Below are 26,669 nucleotides of genomic sequence, written 5' to 3'. Positions count from 1 at the left end.
TGTCCCGGCATCATGGAACGATCGTGGAAACGTAAATTGCAGTTTTTGGTTATTCTTTGTATACGACGACGTCACGCTCTACCCCCCTGAAAATCTAGTTCCTCAAAAACTATCTTGCTCATTATTTATTTGACATATCTCTATTCCGTGGTTTAATATAGTATTTTCTTCCACCCAGTTCCATCAACCATCCTGTGAAGGTCTGTTAAAAATCTGACGTGGGGAAGAACCTTGCAAAGCCATTACTAAGTATATATTTACATTGAACTATGTTCAAATCCACACGCGTATCCACGAAAGTACTCTAATCTGTATGTTACCAGGACCTAAAATTCTATCGCTAGTGCGAGAATAGTAGTGCATAGAAAACATTATACCAGAGGATTTTTTTTAATTTACGGTATTTGCAACGGCAAAATTCGTGATCACTGGATTTGGAGTAAGAGATTGTAAAATTTCCATATTCATATGCCCAGCTCTGACGTTCACCAGCATCTTCTTCCTCCACACTTACCCACTTCTCTTATAGTGAGATATGGTGCTTTTCATGCCCTAACTCTACCTATTGGTGCAACTTGGTTCAAACCTTTTTATATAGTCAAGCTTCATCTGGTTGAGCTAAATTTTAACCGAATTAGTTCTCCTTCATTATATACAATGAAAATCCTAATACATACTTTTAATTAATTCAGGCTCTCAAGTTTGGACTAATTTTATAGAAATGAATATGAGCGCGGCCGCGGCAGACAACCGCCAAATCTCTAAGCTCGGCATGAACTTTTTGGCACTCCATTGCTATTGCCGGCACAATCATCGCCAGTCGGCCTGCAGGCTGCGTCCTGCCTTGCTATGGTGAAATAAGTTCGAGAATTTCAGTGAGCCTACGCCACTTTTCAGAAATATTCGCTTCTCATCTAATCACATATATATTAGAATACAAATCACGCATTTGTTATTTTACAGGCTTTTGAAATATGTGACTTCATTTGAGAAGACATGACAAATTTCGTGGAATTTTGGCCGTTCATGAAGATTTCGACAAGTGGCTAAAAATGGAATCTGCTGAGCCGCCTGACAGTCAAAGGTGAATGCTGAATTTTTGTAATGTGTTTTATTTTGGTATTATTAGTCAATTAGTCAGTTGACAGATTGGAAATGAAGGAACTTTTTCTGGACTCTTGTTACTTAATTTGGTTATTGTGATTTAAACCATGGGCTTGAAAGGTAGGTAAGCACCCTAATCCCCGGATCAAATTCCTTCAGGCTGCTGACTGCGCCTAGAGAACGGAAGAAACAATGCGTTCAATGAAGATGCCCATCATTATACGGTATGAATTGCAGTATGAATGAATTTCATTCATGGATAGAAAAGCTCGAACAACTAGTACGTTAACGGTTTTTAATGATAACTTGAAGGGTTAGATCACTTCCCTATCCTGGATACTGGATAGTATCTTATTCATTGATGGATCCAAGTAACGCTTTCTTTGGTGGCCTTGTAAGTTGTAAGTTTATCCACATTCATTCTTGTAGACATTACGTCATCTGGGGGTGATCTCCGGTAGGCTTATTCATCATTTCATCTTATTTATGAACAAATCGTTTGTTAGCGACAAGCTTCACTATTGGGTTCAGAACTGTGTGTAAAATTTTGACTTCTTTATTAGTAGCCAAAGAATGACAACTTCTGTTGTTGCGATGGAAGTTAAGAATCTTAGCTTCATTAGCCCAAGATGCCGTTGCTATGGTAACTACGATGCCGTTGTTATGGAAGCGACTGTGTCGTTGCTAAGGACACTCCGTCGCTATCACGCTTTTCTCTCGTGATTTTCACGAATGTTTTCGCTGTACGTATTTTGTGTTATAGGAATGTGCAACAATATTAAATGCAAATATTTATTTTTTTTAGACTTGTTTCATGTTCGTTTTATTATGTGATAAGTGTGAATTTTTCTATTAAGAGCTCAATATATTCCAAGTCCTCAACGAAAACGTCCCTGGCACAGACCAAGGTGTATCCGGGAACTCTGGAACTGAAATATTATAACTAATTTCATCTGTTATTTTTAGAAGGGGTTAAATTACCGCTACTGATTTGAAGAACAAGTGAATTCTTAGTGCGAACCTTTCGTTGAAGCCTGTAAGTCGATTCAAACAATGAAGGTGATTACATATTTTTTCAGGTATATTTCCTGTCAAGATTCTGTTGATATTTCAATGAATGTCACCGTACTTAAAAACTCTATTAATACACGTCAGCGAAAAATTTCGACATAAATGATGACAATGCGTGCTGGAACAGTGACTTGAGAAGAATAGTATAGGAAAGTATTAAAGTAAATTTTCTCGATGATTTTTTTTTTGTACAGTTATCCCCTCGGTGATCCCGGCAGGTGTTTCGGTTCAGACCTCGACTCTGAAAGTTGAAACCCGCGATGGAGAATTAATCGACTGATAGTATATACGTATTCTAGTATTTATTCCGTAATTGTTCGGTAACTTTTCGGCGACTTAAGTGTATACAAACACTTTCCGCACTCTTACTGCAGATCGAATTCCGCGGGCAGTTTAAAGCTGCCGGTCGACCTCCTCAAAACCCGTGGACTTTAATAAAATATAACTCAGTACTCACTGCAGTGCGTGACAAAAAGCGCATTTTCCCGTCGACGAAAACTTGTGGTCACGGACGGACGGACGGACGGACAGACAGACGGACATGGCGAGCACAATAGTGCATTTTTTCCATAAATGAGAAAATGCGCTAAAAAGTCCGCGGGTTGAAAACCTTCCTAAAAAACCCGCGTTCATATTTATTCGCGATGAAGTGAAGCTCAATATATCAAGGGATCACTGAGTACATGAAAGAAATAATTCCCATCAAACAACGACATGCTGAACAATCAGAAAACTATTACAGAAAACGTATTTTAGACAATATTCTCTATGAATTGCGCATTAGAGGATTGAATAAATTGTTGATATAAAAAAATCATGACTTGCTGAGCAAGGAGTAAACTATTACAGAAAACGTATTTTTGACAATATTATCTATAAAAAACTTTTATCTATAATAGTAAATATCTATTAAAAGTTGCACAAATTGTTGATATAAAGAAATCATGTCGATTAAACTGGACGACTTGCTGAACGAGAAGAAGGGCCCCGCCCCTGTGCTGGACTTGTGCCACGCGAGCCTCGCCTCCAGGAGCGACTTCGACGCCGTCCTCGCCAAGGTCCCGGAGTACAAAGTCCGGCCCGAGAAGGTGGGACTGCGACCCGGGGACTGGGGGACTTAGGTACTTGAAACCTGGGGACTATAATGGAACTCGGTGACTGTAATGGGACCCGGGGACTGGGGGTCTTGGGTACTTGAAACTGGGAACTGTGTATTGGGACTCGGTGACCGTGCAATGGGTCTCGCGGACTGTGTAATGGGACTGGGGGACTTAGGTACTTGATCCTGGAGACTGTGTAATTAGGACTGGGACTCGTGGACTGGGACTCGTGGACTGGGACTCGTGGACTGAAGGACTGGGACTCGTGGACTGAAGGACTGGGACTCGTGGACTGGGGGACTGGGACTCGTGGACTGAGTACAAAGTCCAGCCCAAGAAAGTAGGAAAAGTGGGACTGTGGCCCGCATGTTGTGTCCTGGGATTATGTATCCACGATTTGTTCCTCTGAAGCATATCCATGATACGTCACAGTGATTCTCTTAATTGCGTATCCATGATACGTCGTTGCGCTCCTCTTAACCGCGTATCCATGATACGCCGTTGCGCTCCTCTAACCGCGTATCCATGATACGCCGTTGCGCTTCTCTAACCGCGTATCCATGATACGCCGTTGCGTTCCTCTAACCGCGTATCCATGATACGCCGTTGCGTTCCTCTAACCGCGTATCCATGATACGCATTTGTGCCGGAGGTGCGGGAGGAGGAGGTGACGGGGGAGGGGGAAGGGGGGTGGCGGTACGCAGGAGGGGCGCGGGGGGAGCCTCACCCCTACAGTTAGCGGCCCAAGTACGCATAGCGGCCCAAGTACACGTAGCGGCCCAAGTACACGTAGCGGCCCAAGTATACGCAGAGGTCTATTTCTCGTCAGTGATTGGTGGGTTTAACAGTAAAAGCCGTCAGTGATTGGCTGACGGAAATCTTCAATATTTTTGATAGTGCGGTCCCTCATGAAAAATATTTGAAATTAATATTGATTTTGCCTTCTCGTCGGTTTTTCTATGTCTCCAGGTCGACATCGACTGGCGGATGCTGACAACCGCGAGGCCGAAGTCGAAGCTCGAGGAGGAAGTTTTCTCCAGGCGAGTAGTGCGATGTAACAGTGGTGGTAGTAGTAAGATGCGTAACAATACTGTTTAACATTACCGGTATAATTTTGACGTTAATATAACCATGCAACATAAGCGGTATAATTTTACCGTTAACATAACCGAATAAGATATCACCGGTGTACTATCACTGTATAACAGAACACTGGCATAATTTTACCGTTAATATTACAACCGTTTAACATGACTGGCATAACATAACCAGTATAAAATAACACCGGCATTATTTTACCGTTAATATAACAACCGTTTAACATGAATGGCAAAACATAACCGGTATAACATTACCAGCATAAAATAACACCGGCAATATATTACCGTTAATATAGCAACTGTTTAACATAACTGGCATAACATCACCAGTAAAATATAACACCGGCATAAAATAATCGGTGTAACATATCCGTCTGAGGATCAGGTACGTGGAGATGGGACGCCTGCAGCTCGCGCGCCAGAAGCTCGAGGAGGGGAAGGAGCAAACGTGGCGAACAGTAAAGGTGAGCCATTAGCAAAGAATTGTGAATAATAATGGCAATATTTGAGCACTCGTTAGCAAAAACTAAAACTATACAAATAGATGTATCCGCGTATGCATTTTTTAATTTTTGTTCGGTGGAAGAAATGCCGATTGCGTTACTTGGAACAGCAGCGAGTTGGAGGTTTGAAACCCGCAACTGGGTGTGGGAATTCTGGTCGAAATCGTCGAGGTAGCTAAAAATAAGTGGCAGGCTGCATTTTTCGTGTTTTTTTTCTGAATATGTATGTATTATCCGTTCCTCCGTGAGAGTGGGTTGCCGTGATGGCCTCCACGCATCGCATGTCTTGTCGTGGATGCCGTGCCGGCCGAAATAGGCGTCCTGCTGCCACCTATCGAGCAGCGCGCGACAACAGTGTGTTCGTTATCACTGGCAATAGGCCGTTGCTACGGCGGAAATCATTTTAGACTAATTCGACGTCTGCGAATGCTGCTGCTGAGCATCGGCTTATGTCGACCCGTAGGCCTCAAAACCTGCTTAGCGTTCGTGTTGATCGCCACTGTGTGCAGCCGTGTCGCCGGCTATCGTTCGGCTGCCTCAACATCCGTTCGCTGAATAACAAGGTTGATGAGTTTCTTCACATTTGTCGCTCGCACTCACTAGATGTTGTCTTCCTGACCGAGACCTGGCACGACGCTGACTTGGTGTGCATCTCGCGTCTTCGCGCTGAAGGACTCACGGTAGTAGAGCGCACGCATCCCCGCATGCAACCCGACACCCTGGCGACGAATTACGGAGGAGTAGCTACCGTTGCCAGTGGGGGCGTGCACCTTGCCGTTCTTGACATCGGCGCCCGACCCATCACTCTAGAGCTGCTATGTGCTAGGGTCGCCTGTGCCTTGTTTACGGGCGTTGCAGTCACCATCTATCGTCCTGGATAGGTTGCTGTGTCGCGCGATTTTTCCGTCGAATTGAGCGATGTCTTCGCGACTTGTGACTTTCCCGATGATGTCCTTATCACCAGCGATTTGAACGTTCGCCTGGATTGCGTCGAAGACCCATCGGCTTGTCAGGTGAACCACCTTCTGTCCACCTTCGGCATGGTTTGTCACGTGGCCTTGCCGACGCAGGGCATGGGCGGACTGCTGGACGTTGTCATCACGCTTGCTGACCTTCAAAGTTAGCCAGCCGACATCATCGAGATCGCAATATCCGACCATCGACTACTTCGGTGGACGGTGCCATGTGTGAGCCCGGTGCAAACGTACAAAACCGTTACCTGTCGTCCGTGACGCGGCCTCAACGGCGATATCTTCCGCGAAAAACTGCAGTCGTCCCGACTTTGTTTGCCGGCCTGACTCAAGGTTGACACTATCAGTCAACGACCTCGTGCAACTCTACAACACCGAGCTGACCCGTGCACTTGCTGACCTCATCTTGCACGCACAGTTTGGGCACCCCAACGAGTCTCCGACCCAAGTATAATTTGACGATGAATGTCGGGTCTCGAAGCGGGACGGTTCGACTGCTCCAGCTGGCTATTTACCGGGATAGATGCGCGGCGCAACTATGTCGCCCTTCTTCGTTCTATAAGAGAGGTCATTTTGACACCAGAGAGTCGACGCTCAACACAGCGACCCTCGAATGCTGTGGCGTTCGCTGGATAAAATTATGGGAAGAGGTCATGCAGATTTTTCGGGTGACTTAAGCTTGGAGGAATTGCATGTGAAGGAAATTCCTGCAGTGCGAGCGTCGTCGGCCGATGCTCTAGGGCAACATTTACGCCGTGCCCGTTCGATTGCGTGCTCCAATAATTCACTCGCGTCACAGCTGTCGATGTCATCGCTGCAGTGCGCGCTGCCCAACAAGCATTGTGCCAGCGATCCGTCGCCGACGTCGTTACTTAAGGGGAATGTCGTAACCCTAGCACCTTTTCTTGTCGAACTTTTCACCCGCTGCCTCACTGCCGGTGTTGTTCCGATGAACTTCCGAATCAGCTTAAATTACGCCTCTATCGAGAAAAACGCTTCCTGACTCTTCCGATTCCTAATCATATCGACCCATCTCCAACCTGTCGATTTTGTCGAAACTTCTGGAACGCATTGTGGCGCGACAGCTGAATAACCATCTTCAGTAGTCCGGTGTCATGTCTCACTTCCAGTCTGCAAACCATCTCCACTCCACGGAAACTGCTGAGCTGAAGGCGCTTCCAGACATTCTGCGCGCAGTAGACTGCAGCGACATTGCGACACTAGCTTTGCTCGACCTGTCGGCCGCGTTTGACACGGTCGACCACGCCATATTATTGCGTCAACTAGACGTATCATTCGGCCTGCGCGGCACAGTGATTTGGTATTATTCTAGCAATAGATTAAAATGAACTCGACGAGGGAACTCTTCTTCAACGCCATCGTTGGTCACTTTCGGCGCACCACAGGGATCCATTTAAAAAGTCTTATACATCTAACCCATGGTCGCTGCCATGCGGCAGTGGTCCGTTTGGAAAATGGTAATTACCACTCGCCCAACCAGTAACATTTCGACCTACGTCTACCAGCATTACTTATTCAGTGCCACCACCACCAGGTGGTGCCTGGTCGTGGTGCTGTGGTGGAGGTGCGGTTGGCGGTGTGTGAGCAGTGCGGCGACGAGTTGTGCGCGGCCAGATGTACAGACCATCTGTACACCAGCTACCAGCGCCAGGACCAGGTACAGTCTGTACACCAGCTACCAGCGCCAGGACCAGGTACAGTCTGTACACCAGCTACCAGCGCCAGGACCAGGTACAGTCTGTACACCAGCTACCAGCGCCAGGACCAGGTACAGTCTGTACACCAGCAGCCGCTAGGGCGATTAATGAGAAGGTCTTCAAAATATAACTCCAGTCAATGGCCGAATTAGACTTATGTTGTCCAGTGCGGGAATGCCAAACAATTTTAATGTCTAACAAACTCATTTCGTAATAAAATTATTGGTAAAATCCATAACATTACCCCTGCTTCATTATCAGTATTCGAAATATCGGGTATTACTTTGGCGTCAGTGCTCGGCCGGAAAGACAAGTCGTTAGTTAGCAGCTCTGATGGATAGGCCTTGCAAGCGATCCATTAACCCTCTACCGCCGTATGTCACTCTCCGGGAACATAAATTTCAACTTAAATTATGCGTAAACAATTGAGTAAAGCAACCTAAAGACGTTTGTATGCAACAGAGAACATTTTAAAGTTGTCGTACGTGGCGGCAACCATCAGTGCAAGTCATTTTGCGCTCACTAGAACGTATTCTTTTTGGGAGGTAGGCGCGTGACAAAATTGCTCCGGTTACTCGTGTCAGGTGGTAGAAGGTTAAGGAGCATGTTGAACAAGACGGCTCAACTGCAGGAGCTACGATCGATCGCTCTGACGTCAAGCTAGCTGAGTGACTACAGAAACAACTTCATTCCGGGGAAAGGTGCAGTTAATTTATTAAAAAATAAGTACGCGAATTAAAATGCATAACATTTTTTTTTTCAATAATGCTAGCCCATTTTTTTAGCAAGTAGTAGTTGAGTATCATGTTGCCATAAAGGATAATAATGCAATTCAAGTTATTCTAATTTACTGAAGTACTATCAACATAACGACTGTGCAGCAACAGAGTGAGAACAAAGAGAAGGAGGGAAGAGGGGAAGGAGGCTCGGCAGCCGACGACGACGATGATACAGAAAAGAAGATGAAGAGGAAGACAAAGCGGCGCAAGAAGAAGAAAAAAACGGCCAAAATTGATGCTGCAGAATTGGACGAATAAATTCGTACGATGCGAGAAATGAGCCTCACTTCACATTCATGCCTATTTCCTTAATTGTATAGAATGAACTATGTTTTCCATCCATGTATCTTTCCATAAGAGGTGCTTTCCTACAGTTCACACAAATAATCCAAGTCACGTATGTACACAATCAACTACATAATTCACGGTTTATTAACATAAGCTTAAATTGTCCTTTACTTAACCCTCCCATTCTTCTGCAACTCGTGCATTCACTATTACATGTTCGTCCATGTATATGATCTTTAATTAATTTCCAATTAACCATTGTCCACGGGGCACCGCAACATCCATATTTATCTTGTAACTATTCCTACGACGTCTAACTTAAAACATACGAGACGAACATCGAGTTAGGGAAATGAGCCAAGCTATGGCGATAAATAACCTTGCGATGAAACTGATTATTTGTTCTTCTCCGTGTCCAGAGACGTAGAGTCGCCAGCTTCTCGCTTATCCTTCTTGCCGTTAGCGCCTGAAAAATAAGTCCGGTATTGACATCCTTTTTTTTCCTTGTATTTACTCGATTTTTTCATAGGTATCTTCGGTATATTAATGGCATCCAATTTAATTTATTAATAGCGTCTTAGTTAATAGTTTGCACTTGGTTTTAGTCAAATCTGGACAGACGTAAACGCCTCTCACCCAACTAGGACTCAGGCTAGAAAAATCAATGAAAGATCCAAAGTCCTTCTGTTGATCTGACCAGAGAACCCCACGAAAGGTATCCCCACTACAACAGAGGCTAAAAGAACCATTCTCTTATTCCCTCTAATTAGCCTTGTATTGATGTGACCCCAGGCCCCCCCCCATAATTGAAACCCTATGTAACCCCAGATGTCAACAACACCTTAACTCGAAGAGACGGCTGGCAGAACCATTCTCTGATTCCCCCTATTTGGCCTTCTGTTGATGTAACCCAAGAACCACCACAATTGAAACCTTTATACCCCAAGGTATAAAGATGTATCCTCAAGATGCGACAACACCTTAACTGACCGTCTAGTTCGCTCTCAGAGTCGCCGCCATCGCCGGTAGAATTGTCGCGCCGGCGCTTGCGGTTGAACCTCAGACGCCCCGGCCCCTGGAACTTGAGCGGCAGCGGCTCCATACCGAGCACAGCGTGCATCTGCCTGAAGCATATGAGTCGCAGGGCGTGCTGCACGATCAACATATATTCAATTAATTCATTATTTGATAACGAGGCCGATTTAGCAATAGCAGTACTTAATTAGGTGAGGCATGATGCGCGTAGTTTCAATAATCAGGTTAAATCAAGTTATTGTATTGCAGTAATTACGTGAGGCAACGGGGCAACATAATCTGTGTGCAGCTCATGTGCTTCATGAAGCTCTAAGCGCATTAATATGATTAGTGACGCAAACGTGCATAAAAACAATACATACGAAGCAAAATCATACCATTTCAGAGAAAGAAATCATCAAGCATTATTTAATTATGAACGTAACATTATGAGGTGCAACATTGGTTTTAAATTTTTTCATTATTTGAAATTTAAATTTGGTCAAGAGTTAACCAATAGACGGTTATTTTCAAAAGATTATTGGAGGTATTAGCTGTGTGTGTCAAGATGAGATTTTAATTTGTAATAAGAGATTAGCGAATAGAATTTTGTAATATTTGCGTTTCATTTCGATTGGTATGCCTATCGTCTTGTTAGCGATATGCTAGAAATTTACATATTGTTCATGCTTTTTTGGGAGTGAGCTTCAAGAAATGAGCAATATAAGAATTATATTCTTTATATGAAGCCTCAATGCTACGATGAGGAGAGAAGACGACTAGAAGAGTAGACATTGAAAATAGTTATTTCTCACCCATTGTTCGGCAACACGGAAGGAATTATTAATTTCTTTACACGACAGTAGCGCAATAATGTATGTTTTCAAGTGTTATAATCTGTAACTCTAATAAAAATGCTGCCCATGCCAAGCTCTTTGTTGAAGCGTCCTCATGATCGCAAACTCCACTTACCACAAGAATTTGTACATAAAGTTTATCATAAAGGGTAAACGCAAGGCAAAGTTTGAGCGTCTCTATTAGCCTCAATTACGCTCCCATCTGAAATTATTACCAATAAAAAAATAACGAAATTAATGAACTTTTTCCTACGCTTACCCCTTAAAATTATTACAAATGAAAAAGAATGAAATTAATAAACCTTTAGGTCAAATGGTAAACGCAAGTATAGGTGACCTGTGCAGAGGCAGTTATCTCCTCCCGCTCCTGGGAGGTGAGATGAGAAGAAGCGTCCACAGGGTCCTTCTCGCAAGGGTCCAGCAGCCCTGGGGACCCTGGCAGGAGCAGTCCTGAGGCAAGGGCTTCGAAGACCCGACGGACAGCGTCACCAGGACTCAGGGGCTGACCTGCGCTAGCGATCACCTTCTCGCAGATCAGTTCAAGGGCCTGCACATGTAATGGACTGTGTTAACCCTTCTCAAGAATTTACTGAAAGAATGCAGTTACATCTCATTTAAAAATTGATCAGCATTGGTAAAGCGAAGTTAGTAAGGACATGACTGTCCCAGTTGTTCATAACTGACCCAGTTGTTCATGACTGACCCAGTTGTTCATGACTAACCCAGTTGTTCATGACTGACCCAGTTGTTCATGACTGACCCAGTTGTTCATGACTGACCCAGTTGTTCATGACTGACCCAGTTGTTCATGACTGACCCAGTTGTTCATGACGCCCCAGGTAGGCGAGCGTTGACACAAGTCCCGCATGATCCTGATGACAAGCACGCAGCTCTGCAGGCCGTTCGCACGTGCCTGCAAATTAGGCTCTCATGAGAATAAATAAAACACAAACGCCAGCTTTGAGAGCTTCGAGGTAACTGCTTCAAGATGAACTTGATGACAAATTTCTCTTGAATTGATTTTTTGGTGCAATAATAACATAACACAAAGTGCATGCAATAACTGAGGTACAAGGGAATTTTTATCGTACAAAACTAGTATAAAATACAATGTTAAAATTAAGGAGTTATTCGCGGTGATAATTACAGCAGTTAACCTTTTTGCTCTCAAAAGAAGAACGCAGTAAATTTTCTTTAAAGAAATTTAAGCGCGTATTCTAGAGCTGGCTTACGTTACGGGATCGCTCTTAGATCTACCCGTGCTCAGGACTGATGATAAAGCTCCATGGGCTTTAGGAATCCATGAAAAACTTATTAATTCAGATACAATATTAAAGCTTTACGAGCTTGGCTATTCATCCTGAGCAGGTTATGTCTATACACCGCACTCCGGCACTAAGCATCTTACCGCCACCGCAAGCCAGTGCTGATGGCAGCAAGAAGCCAGCGTCGTGAGCGATAATTCTGCACGCCGCTGTCGTCACTGAGGCTTGCTGGTTTTTAGGCGAATGGCTTTTACATAATTAAAACAAATTATATATAGCAAATATTGACATTTGCATATAAGCTCAGAGCATTGGAAATTGCTCCGTGATTTTGAACATGGGAAATAATTATGGTTTGATCACAGTGAAGTGTATTTTAAACACACTACACTGTATTTTAAAGACAAGAAGGCGCGGTGAGACAATGGCGTGAGACGAGCAGCGTTAAGCAGCTGCTAACTTTCCAGCCTCATGTAAAAGCAAGGAATAACTCACGTGTTGACCACGAGTTTTCCCTCACTTTGAAATTCTAAATATTTATTGAGCTAACTGCCTACAACTGACCGACTAGTTCGTTCAATACTCTGAGTATATCTAAGATTAACTGGACGTTGAAGCTAGAAGACTCATCGTTGATCTATATACAAGTTCTATATTCGTATCATTTCAAATTCTTCTATTCTTCCAGATATCTGACAAATGTCTTATTAATTTTTGTAATTGAAATCCACAATTTAAATTAACATCAACGCAAATAAATTGGAAGAACGCAAAAAAATGAGTTAAAAAAATATTGCGAGTTTTGTGTTCAATGCTGCCAAGTTCTTCCTGAGCTAAACATGGGCAGGTTTAGTTCATTGCCACTACAAATACCACCTTTACAAACGAAAGAGGATTCTAAGCCGAGATAAAAAGCAATATTTTCTGTTATTATTGAGTCCAGCCTATGCACCGTACATCGCACCAAAATAAAGTGGTTGACTGCGAACAAATGTTCAGCCAACAGAAACAGAGTCTTAGTGAAAACTTAACCTCAACAGAATCAAGTCCTGCACATATCAACCGCTTGCTTTAAATTTGCTTCGCTGATGATGAAAATGTCAAGAATTAATCAATATTTGGGCACTTTTATCGCAATCGCAGCAGCGGTGACAGAGAATTGTGGTATCACACCTAACTTTGGATCTCTCAACTGTAGATCGTTCCCAGGCTTAGTATAAAAAATAATAATTACTCTGATGCTCATTGATAAGTGTGAGAAAATAATTAAGACAAAATTTACGCTGAGAGGCTTAAAATATCCAAGACTTTCAGTTAACTATTTCAAGGTAAATCCTTCAATCGAGTCTTCCACAAAGGCTTCCCCGTAACACCTGAGCTCCAGGAAGAATTTGGCACCTTGGAACACAAACGTCGCGTGTGTAACAATTGGTATATTCTAACCTTCCTACGCAGAGGCATTGATACAGAATGAAAAAAAAACGCTGCTTGAAAACAGAAGGCAAAACATGAACGTTCATAAGGCTGCAAAGCAGGCAGGCGCTCCGCACAAGCTGCACGTGTGGTCAGTAGCCAGAGCCACTATGCTTCCACATATATCCCGGGTCTCGAGTTTTCATTCCAACAATAATCTACTAACTTACGTTTCTTGTAAGATAATTCTTGAATCGCTACACGAGATCAGTCACTAGTTTGGTGGTAAATGGTTTGCTGCAATAAAGTCTATGGAGCTCCTTTCTTTCTTTTACGAAATGAAGCGAAGAGTTTGATGAAACGAGTTGGGATCAGTTTTATTGCGTTGATTGAAGCTATACAGCGCAATTGTCCTTGAAGAAATACTTAAGAAATTCAAGTGAATTCTTCAAAGTTAAACTTTAAACAAAGAGCTTCATTTCAGTGGACTTAGAATATGGCCCAAAACGGTAAAAGCCGTTGAAAAATTTATTCCATTAACATTCATCGCACCAAAGGTACAAAGTTAATAGATAATTCTCTAAAAACAGGTGCGCTTCTGGTGCCATGTACTAAGAAAAAAAAGATATAGCAATATTCAGAAGAGAATATGCATTTAGCCTAGGATATTAGTGAAAGCATGAGCGGCACAAGCTAGCGGCGCATTTGGCAGCTTGTTCGGAGCGCCCAAATATGGGATAGTAGCAAACCTGGAACCACTTGGCATGTCTGAGAGAAGCCAAAGCATCCAAACACTTCTGCTTGTCGAGCACATCAGGGGCATCCTTCACAGCAGCAACCTGGGACTCTATAAAATACAAGAGCATGTGGGGTGACAGTCATCAACACGACCAAGGGAGCGACGCTTGGTCGTATGGTGAGTACGGTTGCCCACAGCTCAACATTTCCCCTCTGGTGGTAACGACACTGCAAGATATCTTGGCTCATGCGTGATTAGAAGTCCACATAATTGACGTAAAGATAATAATCTGAAGAGCCCTATGGCTATAAAAGAACACTGACGTAAGGTTACTAAGGGACATCGAAAGCTGTGGTATCGAGCGGGTGGAACAGGCCAACCGTTCGAGCCAAGGGCAGATATGAGGCAGAGGGGAATGTTATGTCGTACGAAGCTATCGAGAACCAGGGGTCAGCAATGTGCAAGTTCAACGTATAAGAGTTCAATAAAAAAATAAATGATGATCAGAAAACATTACGATAATGTGATGAACAATAATAAAGCACTGTGTCCCCTGGTGAGAAGTCTTAATAGTAGCATGCCTGAGGCAAGTCTGAGTTCAATAATCATCACGTTCACAAATTGATATTGACATCAAATTCTGAAGTATGTTAATAATATTGCATCAGAAGTGATGATATACTAAGACTGTACCCTGCACGGGAGGTCCACCCCCTTATCCCCAACTATCGCTCTCTACTTCTTCTTATTCTCACGGCACAAAAAAAATTATGCAGGAGTTCAGCAACTTGCTTAGACACTTACTGAACTAAGCAGAGGTTATCTGAAAATGCTAGGATTTTCACAAAGGCTTTAGAAAAATAAAATACCAGTCAAGGGCGGGATAAATTAAAAGAGGATGGAGAGCGACGGCTAAGGAGCAGAGATGGAGGAAGAAATGTATGTTACTTCTTCATCAGCCATTTCATAACTTGACTCGACCCATCCACACGGCTTATTTTTACTCCAATATTGCTTAAGATGACCGAAAACAGACACAGTTTACCAGAATAAAAACGTGTTGTATCCAGGGCATATCTCAACATATTCTTTGGTGTACAAATAAATTACTTTCCCATTTTGCCGGCAAGTTTATACTTTTATAATCGCGGACGGAAGAGTCCGCGATTGCTCTCATACGAGACAAATCTAAGAAAAAAGACACCGGAGAATAATGAAATTAACTATGATCGACAGGATGCCACTTGCAATTCCAGGACAAATAAGATTAGGTTTTGAGCTTATGTTTGAATGTGTCAAGTTTCAAGCTTGGGCTTCAGTCAAGACGATCAATTTGAATTTAAAATCATGAGAAATGTACTGGGTTTCTGAGTCGATTTTTATCCGAAGTGGATGGAATATCGCCCGGAATGTTGTTAGTTTGTTACTAATGTTAGTGAAGCGCCCTATTGTACCTGACGACGAGGCTTGCAGAAGCTGTTCTCTCATGACGGGGGCCGTTAGGGTGACTTTGACAGTGTGTTGCCCGAGGGTGACTTGAACAGCCGCCTCCTCCACGACACGCTGTACGTCGTACTGCTGCTCTTCGTCAGTAGATCCCGACAATGATGCCAGGTGCTGAGGGAGGGCATCAGCAACGCGATCAAGAAGCGTGCGCGTTGGTTTCTCTCCACACAACACGACGAGTTCGACGGTTTTGTCGCCACGCAGCAGGAGCCCTTTTGCAAGGATGCCAACCCGCATAACCCCTTTCAGGATTCGTGAGGAACCTTCCTCTTTCTTGTCGTTGGTGTCGAAGTGAGTGGTTCCGTGGGGAGCCTTTGGCCTGCAATGTGGGAATAGTTACGACTTACATGTACTGATAATAAATGCAACTTTTTAGTGTGAAGAGGCATACCTATACTACTAGCACAATAGCAGGTGTCATGGATAAGCTTTAACTGCTCATTTCACTTTCTTTCTTTTAAATTTGAAATTCGTTAATAAGTCTTGGTGCTTCGAATGAACTGTTATATCTTTTGGACATTAGGAAATGCAGCTCAAAATTTTAGCAGCTGAAAATGGGGAAAAGGAGATCAATGACGAACAAGAAAATTAGATTTCTCAAACCGGTTAGTAGTCCATCACCCAAGAGGTATCACCCAGTGGATCTTAGCCACAAAGCCAGAGATCAAAATTTTAGGGCAAAATTATAGTTGAATAATAAACAATGATGTGTAGAGATAAATATAGAAATGATGATATTACATACCAATGATGGCAAATTAAATGAGACATTAAAAATTGAAAATAGCATGAGCTTCTCGTATTTTTCTTATTTTCAGTTTCTGCCAACCAATCAGATTTTGTACATTTAATACTTCTGTCTCTTGACTTAGATTCCTGTGACGCTAACAATAATTTTTAACTGATAATTACGCAGTGATAGTAGCTCATACCTAGTTAGTAGATCTCTAGATATGACTACCACCAACGACGAGTGATGTATCAATAAGAAGACATTTTCAAGCTATGTGCACTGGCAGCTCTTCTAGGTACTACTACCCCCCAATAACGGTTTTGGCACCCTTAGACAAAGGTTTAATTAAGAAAGCCTCTCTTTCCTTCACCTTTCCTTCTTATCCTTAACGAGTTCCTGTTTCTCAGCGACAGGTTCCTTCTTGATCTTGACGTCTTTCATGACGTCCTTCTTAGAATCCTTAGGGGCGTCGAGGTTGGCCAGGTAGTCAGACACGAGCTTCAAAGCCTTCTCCGTGGTCGAGACTATCTTCTGCGTGGCCGCGAGCTCTTCTTCGCTGGGGTAGATGTCCGCGTGGCGCGCCATCACGTGGCGGTCATCGCTCGAATCCGGCCGTCGCATCTGAAATATGGGGCAGAGAATATTTAATAGTTCGTAAATATGAAAAAAACATAATAAATAATTCGTAAATATGGTGAAAAACCAGTTTCAATATGGTGAAACCGGCCACAGAAAAACCAGTTTCAGTGGCTGGCCGTCCCGCTAAATGAAGCCATGTCATCGTTTTTCTTGAGTCAACATAGAAAACCCGAACCCTCACAGTCGAATTTCACGGTGCGACCGCCCACTGTAGTGCCGACCAGACCCGCATTATAGTGGACTGGCCAGTAGAAGCCCAGTCCAACCGTTTCATGTTCAAACAGTGTAGTTGTAGAAAGTTTTCTTGGGTGCCGGAAAAACATTGTCTATTTCACACCGGAGTTACGATCGTCAATTACATCAAAAACATTTCAGCGCTCTAGCCTCCCAGGATTGCTGATATATCCATTCAAGCGTACGGGCTCAAGGCCTGATTCTCAATTCTCACAGCAAGGCTCCGCTCCGGGTTTGTCACCCCAGTTTAATGTAACATTTATTTTTATTAGAGTGATGGATTAGATGCCTGTATATAGTTTCATGTTATTGGGTTACAAAATTGTACCAACTCAATATTAAAATATCATGGAAATTAGATAACCATGCATTATATATAACTATAACCAAAGCCTATTGTAACACGGAATGAGTGTACGGTCGTTGGAGGCATCCATCAAGCATTACATCACAAATGACATCAACAAAGGAAGGATTTCTCTAATGATCGAATGCATAGTTTTTGTTGAAGCTCAGCCTAGGTTGTAATACAAATATAGCATAAAAAATATTCAAGAAATATATATTACCACATATGACAGATGAACTTTGCAAACACTGAGCATTAGTTGCGAGATATAAAAAAAATTATATAGATGAAATTCCATTTGGACGAACACAAAGCAAAAAACTAATGGAATAATGAGCTTCATACTCGAGGTTTTGCTGATGATCAGAGCGTTATTCTTATAAAAAATTACCTCATTGTTTTTTCTAAATTTAGTAAGTTCAACTTTTTGCAGGAGTTGAAACTTCAATAATTCGCCAGATTGAGGAGAACCACGAGAAAATTCTAATAATTACGCATCAGTCATTGCCGAAAACTTAACAAAGAACTACTTCTGCCGAATTATACACAAGTGTCTATACCTAAATACCAGTAAATCTATACCTAGTTACCAATACGGTATATCTATACATAGATAACAATTAATGTATATCTAGATAGCAATAAATCTATACAAAGATAAGAATAAATAAATAGCTAAATACTGATATTGAGATAACCAACCATGGCAGGAGGCCCCTGGTGCATGAACGGGTGTCGAGGGCCCATCATAGGGTGGGGAGGGGGAGGTCCCATGCCCAGATGGTGGGGGCGGGGGAGTGGGGGAGGTCCCCTGTGTGGGGGGAAGCGTTGGCACCAGTCCATGTAGTCGTAAGGCTCGTCAATGCGGCGGCTGCGGTCGTACAAGAAGCGCTCCTCTTGCTCCAAGAGAAGCTCTTCTTCGCGGCGCCGCCACACCTCCTCGCGAACCTGTAAGCCAATTACTATTAAAACGACTGGCAAAAAACTTATTATATCAATAATTATATCAACATTCTTCTCAATGCAGAACCATGAACCAAGTCTGCTCATTACAACGGGCAAAAAACTTATTATTTCAATGATGATATCAACATTCTTCTCAATTTTAAACTAATTACTTAGCATATATACATGGAAAACATGTACTTCAATAAAAATATCAGTATTCTTCTATCAAATTCCTTCGGTTTTATACATGGAAAAACAATTATTTGGTTTCAATGATAACAACAGTATTTTTTTCAATTTGAAAATAATCCTTTCAATTATTTACATCCTTTAAGAACCAAATCCTTCAAGATAATTACAATATTCTTCTTAATTCAAAACTTATTTCTTCCACTTAATTTAGAGTGGTAATCATTCAGCATGCATTCATCCACTGATGGTAACAAGTCTTCAGATAATACTAGCATTGGAGGCCGTTATGGTAAGCATAAATATTTACGTTTGTTTTAAATCAGTTCTTCTCAACCTTCTTGCGTCGCACTCACCCAGAACAAGTAGAGAATAAGGAGGGGGCTGAGGAATGAGGGAAATAGCAAGATAGGGGAAAGGGTGGATTACCAAGTCTCTGTCAGTCCCCTCCCTCCCGAAATACCAAGGTTAACTAATTACACCAATTCGTGTAATATTACACTCCATACCACACTTTCCCCAACCCCATTTTGGGGTCGCTCTACGTTGTGTGAAAGGCTAACATAATTAAACAATGCCTTGCCTGCTGTCGGCGCAATTTTTCCTCTTGCATTTTACGCTGTCGGGCCGAGGGTTTAATTTCAACCTGAAGCTCAGGGTTGACTTTCTTCTTGTACTGCAGTCGGTGGCGGCGGCCCTTCATGTGCATCTCCTTGGCGTTGGGGTCATTGAAGCGACAGTCACACAGCGTGCACTTGAAGCTGATCACCTTGCCTGCAATGTGGTCAAACGATCAAACCAATTGAAATAAATGGATAAATGGCTGTGAAATCAATGGTAATTAAATAAATGGATAAGAGGCATTGCAAGAAATGAATAAGAGGCATTGAACGAAGTGGATTAAGGGAATTGAAAGAAATGGATTTGAGGCACTAAAATAAATTGTTCAAAGGCATTGAACCTAATGGATATTACATACAACCGTCATTAGCAACTAAGTCGCATTTAGGTGCGGATAGTTGGCTAATAAATTTGCGGACAAACGGCTTGTTGCCTTCAAGAAATATGAACGATAGATCGCATGAAAAGGACGTTAAAAGAAAATACAGGAAAGAGTTAAATGTGACATTTTGTAACTAGATCGCCATTAGCAGATTTTATTCCAATATCACAATTTTATTGCAAGTTGTTAAGTGCAGTGACGAGAGACAGGCGACTCACTGTCGTTGAAGGTGTAGTTTAATGTTAAATAAATTATTGAAGTTCATTATGTTCAATGAAACGATAAATAAGAAGAAATGTGTGAAAATTTTCAGCCGTTAGCTGTTGCTCAGCTTGATAAACATGGGAACGTCTTCAGCGGTTAAAAAATTACACAATTGCGAGACATTTGCAAACTCAAAATTTTTGTATAAGATTAACGAGAGTGGTCCATGATAGTGCTGATCGTTCCAATAGGTTTCAAACTGTATTTGCCATCAATATTAAGAACTGCCCTGGCATGTCTCGCCCTTCGTAACTTGATAATATCCCCTTAAATGGCACGCTCAAATAGCGTCCTGTACTTACATTGATTATTGTTAACACTTTTGAACTCAGTGCATCTCACTAACATTGTCCTACAGAGTACACCAGCATGCTGTATTCACAATCACTATTATGAACACTTCAGTTCACTGGCTAGTCTCACCCTGCCCATCTCCCTCTGCAGCCTTCATCTCTTCAATGTACTCCATGCCCACAGGCTCAACTTCCTTCTCTTTGAGTTCGAGAAGATCCTCCTTAGCGTCAGCCATCATTTCCTTCTTGTTGGCCGCGGAGCTGCTGCTGCTGGTTGATTTAGACGTAGCCACCTCGGTTGTGGTGGTTGTGCTGGCACCACCAGCAACACCGCTGCTGGTAGAGGTAGTGCCGGCGCTGGTTTTACCACCAACCACGACTGGGTCTTGAGAAGGTATGGGTTTACCCAGCTTCTCATGGAGTTTCACCACCTGCAATGTGGATAAATGGATAACATTTGAAAACTTTGCTCTCCTAACCGTTAGTGCAATACATGAAGGCTTGTTTCTATGTTTGAAAATCCAACATAAATGAATATTAGCAAATAAATATTTTCTTTTGCTATTTTTATGCGTACAGTAAAAACATTTCTGTCATCAGAGGCATTGATCATTCTTCATTTTTAACGATTATTCCTTGTATGAAAGATTTATTTCGAGACAAAGAGCAAGTAAAAAGGTTCTAAATAGATCAACTTCAACACAGCTTTATTGTGATCCATCAATCTAACCACCTTGTTTTTATTTCTGTCAAGAGTGTATTCCAAGTAATAAAAGAGCCCTGAAGTTATTAGTTCACGTAAGAATAAATCTGTCATCAACTGAAGATACCAAGCCCTTTAGCTATAGATGAGCTGTTAAATTGTGGAGAATTTAAATTGTTCTCCTAAATCTAAGTGAAGATTGCATCAGTCAAATGCATCATAAAATCATAGGTTTAGGTTTTGATATTGCATGCATGCTCAAACAACAAAAATTTCAGTCTCTCATGGTTATTATACATAATATATACCTAGAAGAGTTACACTATAATCCTACAAAAGATAATTCTGAAGTGCGCAAAGTATGCAAATACAACATCAGATCTGATTTTGATCAATCAGACTCGCAAAATATATATAAAAGCCTAAAATATTGCACTGATGCAAAAAAAAATTAAATAAAAACTAGCATTAAAAGCACAAAAGACTAGCATTAAAAGCACAAAAGACTAGTATTAAAAGCACAAAAGACTAGCATTAAAAGCAAAAAAGACTAGCATTAAAAGCACAAAAGACTAGCATTAAAAGCACAAAAGACTAGCATTAAAAGCACAAAAGACTAGCATTAAAAGCACAAAAGACTAGCATTAAAAGCACCAAAGACTAGCACTAATAGCACAAAAGACTAGAATTAAAACATAAAAGACTAGCATTAAAAGCACATAAACAGGCACATAAAGCACGAATTGCAGGAACCTTTTGATGCTTGGCCCCCCTGATGTGGGCAGCATAGGCGTCCGCCCCCGTGCAGGTCACGTCGCAGAGCTCGCAGCGCAGGGACGCCCCCAGCCGGGATGGGGTGGGGCCAGCTTTAGCCGACGCTTCTTTCTTTTTGTGCTTCTGGCCCTCGAGGTGCTCCCTGGTTATAAAATTTTTTCTTTGAAATTCAGTGTAACATTTTAAGATGGTCCCTGGATATCTAAAAGATATTCTAAATTAAGGACCCACCCCATTTCATTGAACTCAACTAGATAACTGCTTCGTAGAATGTTAATAATACAATTATTCACAATAATAAAGGAATTAAAAAGGCATTACATCAATAATTTTTTATCATTTTTGTAGAAAAAGCTCCTCCTGAAACTTTCTTGGATATCTTGAAACTTACGTATGTTTTCTCAAGAATATCATTGACAATTGGAGTAGTTACTCAATTCAACAGCAGATCACAATACAACCTGTAATGGTAACCATGAATGCTTTCTGATCAGATTTTAAAGCAGGCATAGCGATCACATCATTTAAACATACTTTACAAAAATTGAAGCTGAGCAGACAGAATGAATGAACAATCAACACATTGTAAAAGAGGGATAGTTCCAACAGAAGCCCTCTAATACATTATCATTCAAAAAAAGTGCTGAACTGGCACACGTTTCTATTTTGTCTCAGGTTAGCTAACCTACAATAATTCTTTCGGCCCTAGGCAAATGCCTAATAATAAACTTGAACAAAAGTCAAAATAATTATCCTTATCACTTATAACTTAAGTTGCAAAAATAATTCTTATTTGTGCCTATTAACACAATCATCCTTCATTATCATATTGAACCATGATTACCATTTTAATAGATTATTATAATCATAGCAGTGACCTGTAAGTCTGGGGGCCAGCACAGCTGATCTTGCACACATCGCAGTAGTGCAGCTGCTGTGGTCGTGGCGCAGGTTTCTTCTGGTTGTGGCGGATGCCTCCAAACTGGTGGCCTTTCTTGATGGTCTGCCATGTATTGCCACCTGCCTTCACCCCGGCTGAAGCAGCTGCCTGCACGGTCTGCTGCATGTACAGGCCTGTGGTCCCTGCCATGGGTAAAGCTGATTCACAAGATAGCTCGTAGCTTCTTAGTAGATTAAAAGTATTCAACTGTTTTATTGTGACATTAAATGAAAAATAAACAGAAGCCTTACACCTTATCCTTTGAACAATCTTTCCAACTACTAGAACTGCACGAGGCTACCGATAAATTCATGGTTATCATTGAAATCAGAGATGCAAGGCAGAAATTCAACCCTAAAACAGAATTACAGATCTGAATAAACGCAACACCAACCCTGCATACCACCCTCAGCAGCACCCCGCATACCACCCTCAGCAGCACCCTGCATACCACCCTCAGCAGCACCCTGCATACCACCCTCAGCAGCACCCTGCATACCACCCTCAGCAGCACATGTCCTGATACTAGTCACTGATCAAAACTTTTAATGATGACAATATAAGAAGCCAGGCATTTCACAAATAAAAAAAAAATACAATAGGATAACAAAGAAATCTTAATTTTGGCATTAAATGAAACATCAAAGTTCTTCCAGGTGATATTGGACAATTGGAGACAATTTTAAATCAATCTTTATTTCTTACAGAACTTAAGACCATTTCAACCATTTAATACCAAACCTTTCAAGGAAAGGTTTGGAAATTATACATACATCTACATATGTTCTTGCACACTTCAAATTTAGTTTTTCTTTTTCCCCAACATATTGTAGAATGTGTTTCAGTGGTCAATGTTCATTAATACAATCCATATTCAAGTTATATGTTACCACCTCCATTTTAATATGAATTTTGTACATTTTAGTTACTCTTCTCAGCACATTTATATAAAGTACAGCTGATAAAGCAACAGCTACGGTACTGCTCATGTACTGGGAAATTTCACTTGCATAATTTTAGAAGAGATACAGATAATATATAAGAAGAATAATTCACCTTTATTAGCGGCAGAGGTAGACTGTGCCGTGTATGATGTAGTGTTGTATGGAGCAGGGGATGCAGATGTCACGGAGTAGCCTGCAGCATAGCTAGTCTTTGGAGCTGCAGCGGCCACTGTACTTGGCCTTAGTGCTGCATCTGGCAAATATTTGAGTAATTTTACCAAATCAACAATATTTTGCAAGGAAATGTTTACAATTTATCAAGCTAATATTGACACTAAAATGGCAATTTTGCTCAGTGTAGATTTATAAAAATGGGTTGGCCAAGTCATTAAGAAAAACTCACTCTGGTAGTGGGTCTCTGCTGCAGTATAGGGGGTAGCCACAGTGGCTGCAGCCGCAGCAGCAGCAGCAGCTGCAGGCTGTCCATAGTAAGTTTTAGTGTCATACACAGCGGCAGCAGCAGCAGCCGCAGCGGCCGCTGTGGGCTGGGTGGGAGGACGCGCTGTGTAGCCATAATCATAGGTGGTAGATGGGGCTGGGTAGCTGGCAGCAGCATGACTGGTTGCAGTTGGGTAGCTACCATCATAAGTTGAAGGTGCTCGCTGGGCTGTGTATGTGCCAGCTGCTGGAGCATGGCTCACGGCATAGCCCGTCTGGCCTGTCTGGTACGCAGCTGCATTTGCAGCACTGTCAAAAAGTAGCAAATGAATATTTATTGGAATGACATGTTAATAGATAAAAACTGAAGTCTTAAGGCAAAATATGTAATAGGAAAATACATGCAATTCAATGCAATGACTGTCCTAAATGAGAAAAATGTGTATAAAAGCCATTTGTATCTTGTTCAAAAATTGTATGCAATATGTCAAATCTTGAATTGCTTTGCAGGATCTACCTGACCTCGGTTCACAATTACTGGTGCTTGCAACATGTTAAACTCATCTGCCTGATCTGACTCCAAAAGACCTCAATATAGTAAGTCAGTCATCAAAGATACATACCGTAACTGATTTACACTAATTATATCCGTTATTCCACTCATATGTTCAAGAACCCCAAAAATTAACCATCAAATCAATCATCATTATTTTCAACATTAAATTTTTGCCAGCGCAAATATCTATTTCAAATCAAAAGAAGAACTACTGGTGGTAAACCGGCTACAAAAACGCATTGCTCCTGAAAATTTAGAGCTCCCGAATGAACCATTGTTCTACCCAAATTTTCAACATAAAATAGAACTAACAAATTTGGAAATTGCAACTTATGAAAACTTGCACAATGTGTATCTTGTTAAAAAATTGCATGCCAAGTGTTTCTAGTTCTAATGTTGCTCATCTCAGATGATACTTGGAACTGGAAGTCTAGCTTTCAGATTAGGATGTTATCATTCCATTAAATGATAGTTTAATTGAGATCAGATGAGAACTAAATGAAAAAGTCTCAGATCAATGGTATATTAGGTTCATGTTGATCACAATATATGCAAATATTTATCACAAATTAAATTAATTAAAAATTTGTTATGATATAAGTGTCAAGTTTAAAAGCAAAGAAAATGGACAGTATTTGACAATGTAGTTCAAAATATTGTTAAGGATAATATGGGCAATTTTGCTTTATCTCCTCTTTATAAATGGTAATTTAGAGAATCAAATGACGTTATGGATAATAGGCTAGTCAATAATAAATTCAACTCTCAGTCTCTCACATGCTCACATTCCGAAAACTACAAGCAATAGTATGCCTTTTTATTTATCTTTCATGGAAGAAAATAAACAAGGGTCATAAAAAGGGTAACTTTGATTGAAAGCATAGCTAGCACAGTGCACAAGTATTTTCATCTTTTGCATGGGTGGCATCTGCCCAATTCTCCAGAATGTTGGCTACTTTAAAACAGGCAAAAAAATATCTAGGCTACCATCTCCTTCTGAGCTGCAACTACTTTTACAAACATTTATAGAGCCACCACAGAATTTCCACCTGAAAAATTAATTCTTATCAAATAATTTAAAAAAGAGCATACCTAAGTTGGTTGCAATATTTCAATAATAATGAAAATATGTCAATCAGAGGCTTGGAGCCAAGAGATTTAATAAACAAGTACAAAAATTCAATTTTGTCTTCAAATCTAAATAGATATCCATAAGATTTTTCCTTCATTCATTTTATTAATTTTACTTAGGCCTACTTTAATTACAGTTATCAAGACATTTCAAATTGCTTATCTTGTCATGAGAAATTTGGAATACTACCTATAAGATAGAATTCTTCAACAATTACAGTTTCATGCGTAATTTTCCAAAAACTAAGGAACAGGGAGAAAAATGTGCCATTTCTGTGTGATCTGCAGTCTGTACCATAAAAATTAGGCAAGTCTCAAAGGCCAGGGCAGTGAGTGAAATTGTTCACCCAGTCAGTGTGGAATTCTGTATAGGTAATATATTCTCATGTCAATTTAAGAAAACGTATCGAAATACCAACCCTACCACCGTGTTACACCACCTTCCACTGCAATGAAAATTTATAAACTGAGCTCATTGGAAACTACTTAGCGTGCTTCCGAAATCGCGCGTGGTTTGAAATCCAATCCCGTGTTGCCAACGACTAATCAAGTTAACTAGTCGTTTTTCTGGAGGCTTGCGGACACATTTTTGCAATGAATACGTTCTAAAATAAAAAAAAAAACACATCCAGCTTCATAAAAAATTCTCACGATTGGACAACACCCACAAAGTTTTTGATTTCACACAAAATTATGAGATAAACTTCCACTCTTTCATTGCTTACATTCACATGGCGTTTTCTGTTTACTTCTCACAAGACGGTGTCACACACTTATGTTTTGGTTGTGTCTAGTTTGATTTCACAATAAATAGACTTGATTCACATTCCATTCTGAGATTTAAATGATTAAAAGTTTTTTTTTAATTATAAAAACCTATTTATACATTCCAGATTTGAATTTTTTGCCCTATTATGTTGAATTTGTCTTGATAAATTCACTTCAAATTCTGAATGATTTTGTCTGCCATCCCGCATTTTCGAATGTTTTGTGTCTTTTAGAAAATTTTCGTTGTTTAACATGGGAAACTATTTCATTATATAAAACATAGAGCACGTACCATATAGTGCATTAATAATACAAATGTCTCTTATACACATCTA

The 26,669-nt window shown here is 41.1% G+C and overlaps 2 protein-coding genes and 1 long non-coding RNA gene across 4 annotated transcripts in view; 2 read left to right on the top strand and 1 right to left on the bottom strand.

Annotated features, from left to right (window-relative positions):
• Positions 1-703: 703 nt before the first annotated feature.
• Positions 704-2,357, top strand: LOC125179240. The gene is made up of 2 exons (XR_007157194.1): positions 704-1,084; positions 1,264-2,357. It is a non-coding gene; the product is annotated as an uncharacterized LOC125179240 (long non-coding RNA).
• Positions 2,358-3,029: 672 nt separating this feature from the next.
• LOC108668044 lies at positions 3,030-8,604 on the top strand. Its single transcript, XM_018155174.2, has 5 exons — positions 3,030-3,263; positions 4,245-4,315; positions 4,761-4,839; positions 7,405-7,638; positions 8,449-8,604. Exons 1-5 carry the CDS (start codon positions 3,120-3,122, stop codon positions 8,602-8,604), a joined length of 684 nt encoding a protein of 227 aa, XP_018010663.1. The 5' UTR covers positions 3,030-3,119.
• Positions 8,403-26,669, bottom strand: part of LOC108668055 (zinc finger RNA-binding protein) — a 19,604-nt gene continuing 1,337 nt past the window's right edge. The window contains exons 2-15 of one of the 2 annotated variants that reach the window (XM_018155186.2): positions 23,845-24,188; positions 23,554-23,694; positions 22,436-22,640; positions 21,537-21,699; positions 20,211-20,511; positions 19,104-19,294; positions 18,086-18,331; positions 16,532-16,782; positions 15,377-15,747; positions 13,933-14,030; positions 11,323-11,418; positions 10,843-11,052; positions 9,625-9,784; positions 8,403-9,100 (exon numbers count right to left, since the gene is read on the bottom strand). In XM_018155186.2, coding sequence (XP_018010675.1) covers positions 9,030-9,100; positions 9,625-9,784; positions 10,843-11,052; positions 11,323-11,418; positions 13,933-14,030; positions 15,377-15,747; positions 16,532-16,782; positions 18,086-18,331; positions 19,104-19,294; positions 20,211-20,511; positions 21,537-21,699; positions 22,436-22,640; positions 23,554-23,694; positions 23,845-24,188 — 2,848 coding nt within the window. In that variant the 3' untranslated portion in view covers positions 8,403-9,029. Of the gene's footprint in view, positions 9,101-9,624; positions 9,785-10,842; positions 11,053-11,322; positions 11,419-13,932; positions 14,031-15,376; positions 15,748-16,531; positions 16,783-18,085; positions 18,332-19,103; positions 19,295-20,210; positions 20,512-21,536; positions 21,700-22,435; positions 22,641-23,553; positions 23,695-23,844; positions 24,189-26,669 lie in introns of those variants that run through there. The other variant, XM_018155187.2, reaches the window with a different exon arrangement.

This window comes from Hyalella azteca, unplaced genomic scaffold, assembly GCF_000764305.2.
Source record: "Hyalella azteca isolate HAZT.00-mixed unplaced genomic scaffold, Hazt_2.0.2 contig16054, whole genome shotgun sequence".
In the NCBI taxonomy this organism is placed as follows: Eukaryota; Metazoa; Arthropoda; class Malacostraca; order Amphipoda; family Hyalellidae; genus Hyalella; species Hyalella azteca.
The sequence above is the reverse complement of the archived record's forward strand: the minus strand, read 5'-3'. Positions and strand labels throughout refer to the sequence as shown.

Coding starts and splice junctions, on each gene's coding strand:
- LOC108668044 (XM_018155174.2), top strand. CDS start 3,120: ATGTCGATTAAACTGGACGACTTGCTGAACGAGAAGAAGGGCCCCGCC. Junction 3,264..4,244: donor ACAAAGTCCGGCCCGAGAAG/GTGGGACTGCGA, acceptor CTATGTCTCCAG/GTCGACATCGACTGGCGGAT. Junction 4,316..4,760: donor GAGGAGGAAGTTTTCTCCAG/GCGAGTAGTGCG, acceptor TCTGAGGATCAG/GTACGTGGAGATGGGACGCC.